This window comes from Lipophrys pholis (assembly GCF_963383615.2).
Source record: "Lipophrys pholis genome assembly, chromosome: 5".
NCBI classification, from domain to species: Eukaryota; Metazoa; Chordata; class Actinopteri; order Blenniiformes; family Blenniidae; genus Lipophrys; species Lipophrys pholis.
Window position 1 is genome coordinate 10181107 of NC_137628.1, and position 9570 is coordinate 10190676.

Sequence of the window (9570 nt, forward strand, 5' to 3'; positions counted from 1 at the left end):
AGTGTTACTGAATCATTCGGATTTGTTCATGATTTATTATAATCCTGTACATTTAAAGAGAAAATGTAATTACTATTATTAATGATAATATAATTAAAAGAGTTATGACTGCAGATAATTGATCATAAGTGAATGTTTGAGAGCAGTTTCACAGTACTGCTGATTCTTATTTAAGCCTGTAGTTAAACCCTCCTGAGAGTCCATGAGAGAGTGATGCTGTGGAGACCATCTTTAACATAAGTTTTATTTCTCTCGGCTGTGGATCAGCAAAGCATTCTCCTCAATGGTCGGCCAAGCCTGACCCGCTGTCTCCCTGCCAGTGCTCACACAGCCCGAGACGCCCGAGAGCACCAGTATATCTTATATGCATTATATCTGTATTGTGATTTGATGTGTCTGAGTGGTGTTTTGGATTGATAGAAGGCTACAGTTAGTGATAGTGCATTTGAAGCTGGAGCACTGGAGCATGTGTCAGAAAAGTCACGTGATCAGAGACGTCCGAAGCTTCATTCGATACGTCACTGATTCGATGACTGACTCTGAAATATTGGCAAAATGCTGTTATTTCCTATGTATTTCCTTTTGGTTTTTTGTTTGTTTTTAGTTTTGTCATGATCACGTGTATAATCAGGCTATATTTAATGTATGATTTGCACATGAGGGTGAATCATCACTCACTTTAGTAAAGTTGCCAGCCTGCCTGCAATTCTTGTCCTCACCACTGAAGCGTGGGGGGCGCTAGTCTTAAACGTTCCATTTAGTCAGACAGTCAAATAGGGAAACCTGAAACCAAAAATATGAAATAAGTATTTCTGAATTCTGAATTCAAAACAGGTTGGTTTATATATATTGTGGAGAAGTGGAGCTGACAAAATGAGTTTATTCTTTTACACACTACTGTGAATGTGAAAGCACTTTCATTTTTATTTTCTGTTTGCACGTTCAAATCAATTCAAATTAATAGACATTTTACAGATGTGAATATAGTTTGACAATCAAAACATTCATTGAGGAATTACTCTAATATTAGGGGGGGGGCATAAAGTCAATATTCATGAGGTAAAAAAATTGTAATTTTTTTTTTTTAAAGGTTCCATGAACGCATCACGTTAACCGCACGGAGGGAATGTTGCGTTCATGGACCCGCGTTACTGCCGGACCGTCACCCTCTTCATCCCGTTCGGTCTTTTTCTGACACTTTCTCTTTCTTTGATCATCTATTAAGACGTAAAATTCAAAATTACTGTAAATACTTTAATCAGTGTGAAAAGGGAAAAGCTACACGTCACGGAAAATTATTTTTCTGTCAGCCCAGCAGGCGGCGGACTCGCTTAAGTCAAATCCTTCATCCTGGTGGAAAAACTTTTCTTCTTCTTCCGCCGGAGAAAAGTTTGTTTCCTCCATTAAAACTCACCATGTCCCCCCGCTCCGGCTGCGTGTGGCTGCTCGGCGCCTTGCTGCTCTGTGTCTCTGCGGAGAAAGTGTCGGAGGGTCGAACCATCCAGGAGCTCCGGGCCGCCCTGGCGGACCTGGCCGGGGAGGGGAGGACCTACCTGGGCAGGCTGGCGGGGGAGCAGACGGTGGTGTCGGTTCAGAAGGTGAGAGGTGGAGGCAGCAGCGTGTGGAAGCGCAACATGCTCACAAAGCTGCCCAGTAAAGAAATATATAGAAGTACACGCAACAACAAACATGTTTACTGTGTTTCCTGTTAGTTCTCATCTGATTAACTGGATTTTGTACTTTAAAGAGCAGATCAGATCTTTTCTCATCATTTCCTGTTTCTCTGATCATACATGTAAAGCAGCCCTGATCCAAGCCCCCCTCCTCCTCCTCTCCAGGCTTTCTCTCAGGTTTTGCGGGTTGTTGCAGGAGGTCTGGCCGGTGGTCTGAACGTGTTGCTGCAGCACATCTCCAACCTGCTGGAGGTCTCAGGAATCCAAGGTGAGGAAGACCGAGTCCATCAACAGCTCAGAGACATTCACACCACGTGTGGAGGATGCTCGTGAGGTGTCACTGGAGGTCTGTTTCTCCATAAAACAATGGGTATGAAGATTGTAGTCATTCAGCTTTATATTTAAACTCACAGCAGCTAAACTAGACATCAAGACACTGAGGCAAGTTGCTAAGGTGCAGTTCTACGTGTTCTTAGTCCCAGATAATGATAATAAGATGAACACATGTTTTTTGCTGTACATTTTTCAACCCAAGGTGGCATCTTTGCAGCATTTTCCGAGGTGGTTACCCTCCAGCCAACTTCATGGTACAACTGCATCAGTTGCAGGTCATACAACAGATACTATGAAAAGACGTTAATGCCCTACAAACCCAAAGACATGCTTTATAACTTCTGATAATGCAACCATCCTGTAACAGTGGCTGAAACAGCAGAATGACTTTCAGTTTCCAGTTCCTGCAGCGCATGCTCCTCTGTGCTGTTACTCTCTGTACCCGTGCCACAACCTGTTGAGGCCAAACACTGGCAGACACAAGTACTCAGTGGGCAGTTTTTCACGTCTGCTCTAGCTTTGGAATCCAGGTTGGAACTCACAGCTTTATACTTCCCACTCACTGTTTTATGCACATGGACAGGTGAATAGGAAAAGAGTTCCCCTCGAACCAAGCCATTTAACTGTAGAAAAGCTGTGAACACTGAATTGTCAGACGCAGCAGTACACTGAGTCATCATCAGAGTCCTCCTGGTGGTCTTCAGTGTGCACGTACCCCTGAGGGTACTTGAAGGCTCTCCAGGGGGTACTTCAGAACTACAAACAGTATATAAAAAGTCCTTTAAACTATGAACAAACATTATAACAACAGGAAGGCACTCGGAGAACCAACACCTCTGCCAGCGAGAATGTGATCCAGATCTTGTTGAACATTCTGTCAAGTCTTCCTTGTTCCATTATCTGTTAGCCTTCCCATCGGTAATCCAATAACATGATTCTGAGTCATACTGTTAACCAACCAACAAACCAATGAACTAACAAACAAACTAACTATCATGCCAACCACAATAAAAAAATATTTCCCTTCTGGTGTAAGTAAATAAAATATAAAATTCATACAATAAATATTAAAGAGAAAGAAAACGAGTGCCCCCTCCACACCAGGATGGCACATGGTCTCATGGTCTGTCGCCATGACAACTGAAACACAAACAATGGCGTTAAAGCCAAGCAGCAGTGAAAGTACAGAAGAATCAAGAAAGATTCAGGCTGAATTCAGAAGATCATGTTTTCACAAGGTTCACAGTCATTTGGGCACTTTCCTTTTTTTGTGAACATGTATTTATAATCATGACACGTTATTAATCCCCTTTGGAAAATTTCTTTACCGAATTAACCAAATTGACTCAGCGGGGAGCGGCCACGTTACTTTGCTCTGTGGAGCTGCCCTGAGTAAAGTGTCTTGCTCAGGGACCCACAGTCACAACCTGCTGTGGGGGTCAAACTGGCAACCTTCCAAGCGTGGCCAAATCTTTATTATTATTCTAAAATAGGAAAGTTCAAGCTGATTATTTAATGCACACACAAATCTTTATTTACATCAAAGTAGTTTTTTTCATGAGTATTTAGGTTTTATTTCCTTTTTTTTTTATTTCCAAGAATAATGCAGTTTCACAGTTTAGAAAAAATCTTTTAAATGATGTTGGATATTTTTTTTTCCCCCCTAACCATGTTGCACTGGTTGACAAAGCATATGACAGGAGGTCATCACTGAAAAAAGGGATGATTCATATTTAGATATTTATGACATTTCATTATGTCTGATGCCATTCAAGAGAAGAAAAGAAAATAAGAAATCCAAAAACAAAGAAACTATGGAAACAAATAATGATTATAAAGATTTGTCATTTTAATTTCTCCTTTTCTTCTTTATTTATGAAGTGTCCTTTGTATTATTACACCTTTGTATTCCAAGGTATGTTGAAACTGTGATGAAAACATGAGAAAAGTTTGTATTCATATTCATTTCAAAGCAGATAGAAAATCATATAGATTTTGCAAAAACAAACACTGACAAAACGTTGCAAACATCCACATAGTTTTCCTCCAAAGAAAATATGAATTGGTATTTCAGATTGTTTGATTTCTTGAACAATTTTAAAGTTCGGAAAAATGTATTTTTTATATATATATACTGGTGTAACATTCTGTCTCATCTGTTCTCGATAAAAAGCATTTTGATCTTTGATTAAAATGAAATCAGATGCTTTTACTGCGTCATATTGGTGAAAGTCTATTGAGTCTTCTGCACAAAATTACAAGACGTCAGCGATTGCGTGAGTTTTATTTCCTCATTCAGTCACAACAATCAGCATCTCTAAACTGTGTGGTGGAGAAAAACCTCAGCGAGATTTAAAATCTGTTGAAAGAGCACAGAGAAAAGACAGATGTGAATGTATTTCATGTTGTGTGTTAACATGAGAACATGAACCTCTGCATTATAGAGGCAGGAAAAAAGGGGAAAAGGAAATTACAGTCACGAGTCATGAGAGAATAAGTTGGTGAGAGTGAGGAGCTTTTCTTTTGAAATATGTTTAAGAGTTTGGTTTCTGATCAAAGGTAAAAACCAAAAGCATGAACAAGTAAGAAAAAGAAAAAGTTCCACTTTAAAGGAAATTGTAAAAACTCCAATCTAAAAGGTTCCCCAGAGAAGAACCTCTGCTCAGGTAAACCTTTGTAACCTCAGATCTTCTCCTTGCAGTCAGCTTCCCGGTGAACAAGGTGACGCCAGAAGGCGTGATCTTCGTGGTCCAGTGGCTCCTGGTGGCGCTGATCAGCTACTGGCTGATCTCTCTGGCCCTGCGGCTGCTGGCCTCCACCCTTAAACGGACCCTGTGGCTCCTGAAGGTGGCGCTGGCCGCAGCGTGCTTCGCCTTCATCCTGAGCGACTTCCGGGTGGGCACGGAGACCATGGCCATCCGCCTGGCCGTCCTGGTGTGCGTGTGCGTGCTGCTGGGCGTGGGCTCGTCGGGGGGCTCCAACGCGGCCGATCAGACGGCTCGCCTGGAGCAGCAGGTGAAGGTCTTGGAGAAGAGGCTGAGAGACATGGAGAAGTGGACGAGGACAGACGGCTGAAGAGCTCGTTCACCTCAGGCATCGGTCAGAAGTTTTACAGGGTTTTCTCAAACATTCCAAATCATTCCAGACGCGTCCAACTGACCCAAGATTCAAGAAAAGCTCTGAGAAGCTGATGGTGGTTTTCTCTACTTCCACAATGTCCTGCAAACAGAAAGTGAAAGAAAAGCAAGAGGACAGTTGATATTCATGACTACGTTTAAAAACTGTTCCAGACTGAACGCACACATCGCAGAGGGTTTTAGGTTCAGGTATTCCTGCTTCATTACCGCAAGACTTTTGTTTTGTTGTGCTTCTTTCTTTTTCCTATTTTTTTCTTTTTAATAAAAGGACCAACATCGTGTTCATGCCAAGCTAAGCTAACCATGTTAGCTGGCCAAAGCCAATGGAAGATTTCTTATTCTGTTTCACCAAACGCTTTCTCTGATGAGTGTTTCCTTCTGAGTGACTCCGGGAGTCGCACTTACAGGCATCAAATTGTCCATTTTCTGAGGAGTTTTGCTTGAAGTTCGATGTCACGTCTGACCTGTCTTCATTCCTTGATTCCACACTGCTGAGGAGTTTTTTTGGCAGCTTTCCAAATGTAATCTTGCAAATTCAAATGCTGTTTGTGCCTTATAACGTTTATCCAAAGTACAGAGTCGCTGGTGTGTGCGTGCAGAAAGGACCGCTGCATGCTTCGGCTTTTTATTTGCATTCCAGTTTGTTGTCGCTTCTAAAAATGATTTTTGATGAACAAATCAATTTTCCTGAAAATGTGTGTGCGCTTAAATCCTGCTTTGACTTTGCAATAAAAACGGACCCTTTTAAACGCACAACAATGTGAATGTCTCTTTGTGTTTAACGAGCGGCTTTTCTGCACGGACTTCACAATCACCCGGTGCACATAACTGGCAGGAAGTATTATTTGCACGAGCATTCATGACTCGTACTAAAGTAAACCGTGAAAAGGCTGATGACATTTACAGTGGGAGTTTGTGTTGCTTAGCTTGCAGGCCTCAGATATCTGCCCCCATTCATCTGTTTAAATTTGACACAAACACGCCTCCACATTAATGGCACGTCCAAGCACGTGGAAGAGTTTGAGCAAACAAAAGCTACTTGGCTTTCACCCCAGCTCATTAGAAATGCCTCCTCTGGTATGAACATTAGATACCAAATGGTTGAGCAGTTCCGTCCCTCAGCCGGGTGCGTCCTCATAATGGAAAAGCTGTGACGCATTGACTGACATGTCAACAATTTGAAGGTCAGTTTCTCCACCTTTGCAGTGTGAGGTTGGGCTTGTTCTTTCCAAGACCAAAAAATAACTTCATATCCAAAAGTCTTAGGATCTGAGAAACACGTTTCTCTCCAAAAGGTCCAAATCTTACTATTTCAACATTATAGTTACATGTTCAATAACTCAATTCATCCCTACATCGTTAAAGTAGGATAATATTACGTATCGGTGCATTTTAAACACTCAGGGTCCCTGAGGTGAGATAAAAGACCAACAAACTTGTTTTCAAAGATGTTTTAAGGTTGATTTAAAAGTGTAAGCTAAGTTAACCAGACTCTAGCTGAAGAACAGAGATTTTCCTCATGTTGTAACAGAAAACACAGGGAATAATTAACAGTTTAACCTGTGACTTAAACATTATGGAGGCCCAAACTTTGACTTTCAGTTCAAACAGGAAGTGACTGGGAAGTGGAGCAGTGTGGTAAGAGGCAGAGAGAGGTGGAGGAGGTGGACATCTCAATGTCGCTGTCAGTTTGGAAGGACTCTCACCCTGAGAGGAAGGAGAGAAGAAACAGGGCAGATGGGGATAGAAGAAAAACTCTGAGCTTCTGTGACGGGCGGACTTGAAACCAAAGAGGAGGATCTGTCTTCTTTCTGTTCAGTTTGAGAAAGTTGAAGAAGAACCAGGATTGGATGTCCCAGTCACGGAAGGCGATTGGTGAAGGGTAGAGGAGGTGAGGCAGTTTGTTTTCTTATGTTTTTCTGTTGGATCCAGTGTTAACTTCTGCAGCAGCTCCTGCTGGATCATATCAGCAGCACTGGGGTTGCTCGGCCCCCTGCCGTACTCATGAATATTGATCCAATCTTGCACAAGTCTTGCTCTTTTTTTGTCTAAATGTCAAAATGTTGACAAAGAAAGTCTCGAACTCCACTTTATTCATGCGTAGTTTGATTGACACAAAGTTGTTTATACATGTTCAGATCGAGAAGTTACAAAATGAGAGGTATTAATAAACATTGGTTTAACACACACGAGTCACCAAATTCTACAAATCTGTGTTACATTTACACATCAAAACAAGAGAAATTCTGGGTTAGTAAAACACACGTCAACACCGACTGTGTGAAAATTCATCAGCTTTACAACATGTGGTTAAAAAACTAAAGACACTTAGAAGTTTGAGTGAAAATCTACAGAAAGAGACGATGAGGCCAGCTTCACCCTGAGAGATGAAAAGGCACCGACTGTGTTCACATTGTGTGAATAGTAACAGTTTAATAGTTGTTTTTGCAGAAAATAAGCCCAAGCTGAAACCTGCGCATGTTGCATATTATGTTTCAGACGGACAGAAATCTGACAGATCCTCCAACGCAGAATGTAAATGTGATGGACTGAGGGTCAAGGGTCCACAGTAACTGGTTACACACGCATCCATCCTTCGACATTCGATACCACTTGATCCTGCAGGGTCGCAGGGTGCCAGAATCACAGCTCACTATATGCGAGGGCAGAGTACACCCCAACAGCTCGCCGTATTTCTGTCAATTCATGATGGAAGGAATTAAAAGAACATGAGTCTGCTACACTATTTGCTTTGTGTGAATGATGAAAGACATCACAGGTTTTTGACAAGCGGTTTTTTTTTTTCTGCAGCATTAAGGAGGCATGGTGCCGCTCTGGAAGGCAGTTGTACTGGTTCTTACTGGTGCATTCTTACGGTTTTGTTAAAGCATTCACAACCAAAGCAAACCGGACTCAGCTGCTTGGAAGAGGACGAATCTTCGGAGAAGCATCAAATCTGAAAATGAGGTAGGAAATGTTTCAGAACAGCTAATTTCTATCGGAAAAAATCATCCCGAGTACAGCCCTGCTGGAAACCACACCTGAGATATTTCTAAACACTCCAACTGACCAGAGTGGATGAAATGTCCTGCAAGCCAATGTCATACAAGCAGAGAAAAGGTTTTGACTGTGGAAGACGAGGTTTGCTTCCAACATATTGGTCTTTTCCAAACAACCACTTTCCACGTCCTGATTATTTATTTCCCCAAAACCTACTAAAGGCATTAAAAGAACGTAAAAATGTCACAAAACAGTTTTGATCGTTCTGCAGTTCAGAGAAGTTTCATCGTCCTTGAGCTGTGTGTGGCCACTGGTTAGCTGCTATAACAGCATCCATCAACCCGCCTTCAAAAACAACTTCCTCCAATACAACCTAAATGTGAAATGTCTATCTAAGTTTAGAGATGACTTGCCAAATGTCTGTCTTTGCATCCACAATGTGGTTTGTACAATTCTAAACAAGTGAAATCAAAGCTCCGTCCATTCTCCCTTCTTCCTCCAAAATCCTGTAGGGATCACAATCCCAGGCCCAAACATTAGTGTCTCCCACAACTATGCTTCTGCCACTCGAAGTCTAATCCCTCCAGAGGGTCCTGGGTTGACCCCGTGGATATTCTCCAGGACACTTCCTGATTGGATCCATGAACCCTTTTCATTGGTTCCTGTACTGTGGAGAAGCAGCAGCTTTACTTTGAGTGTGTACGAGATGGTCGGACCGCTCAAAAACGTGATAGAAAAGAAAAATTATGGATTTGCCTTATATGGGGAATTTAACCCGCATCAATCCAATTCAGGAACCACAACTCCACCAACTGAGCCACAGCATCCCCTACACATCTAATTAGAATTTTTTAAAAAGTACTCTTAAGTTTAAAATGGCAGCGAGTCTTTATAATGTCCTTACACACCTTACTCTGCCAATGACGGTCGGTATATTATTTCACACAAGTGTGCAGCTCAAACTCAACATTCATAATGTTCAGAAAACCTAACAGCAAAACAGGCCATCGAGAGATGAGCCACCGGATTACTTCATTTGACAAATGAGTGTTTTTGCCAAGTTGTTGAATTGTTAGTTTTCTAAGAGAAAGTGCTGAACGTGGCTTCAGTTTAAGGTCGATGTGTGTTTATCAGACTAACCAGCACCGGCCCTGGAAATGTAGAAATCTCAGAGTCGTCTGAAGTCAGCAGCAGAACTCTCGTCTCCGTAAAGTTACTGAGTGGATAATGTCAATGTGTTGACAATAAATGTAACAAACACTTTCTGATGAGATCAGAAACCTGAAGGTGTGTTCAAAAGAGGCTCATTTCTGAGTTGCCATTATTCCATTCAAATGAATGGGAAATGGGTTTTACTTCTATAGCACTTTTCCACCACTTGAGCAGTCAATGGTCTTTAGAGATCCCTCAAGGTCAATGCGGTCTCA

The 9570-nt window shown here is 41.8% G+C and overlaps 1 protein-coding gene across 3 annotated transcripts; it reads left to right on the plus strand.

The window, feature by feature from the left end:
• Nucleotides 1–1097: 1097 nt before the first annotated feature.
• Nucleotides 1098–5897, plus strand: LOC308109991 (voltage-gated monoatomic cation channel TMEM109-like). Of its 3 annotated transcripts, none has more exons than XM_080463969.1 (4): nt 1098–1227; nt 1311–1598; nt 1839–1941; nt 4708–5897. In XM_080463969.1, exons 2-4 carry the CDS (start codon nt 1416–1418, stop codon nt 5079–5081), a joined length of 660 nt encoding a protein of 219 aa, XP_080320095.1. In that variant the 5' UTR covers nt 1098–1227; nt 1311–1415; the 3' UTR covers nt 5082–5897. The 3 variants fall into 3 exon arrangements, with proteins under 3 accessions (XP_080320095.1, XP_080320096.1, XP_080320097.1); XM_080463970.1 differs by having other exon boundaries at nt 1118–1227; nt 1316–1598; XM_080463971.1 differs by having other exon boundaries at nt 1162–1598.
• Nucleotides 5898–9570: the final 3673 nt, after the last annotated feature.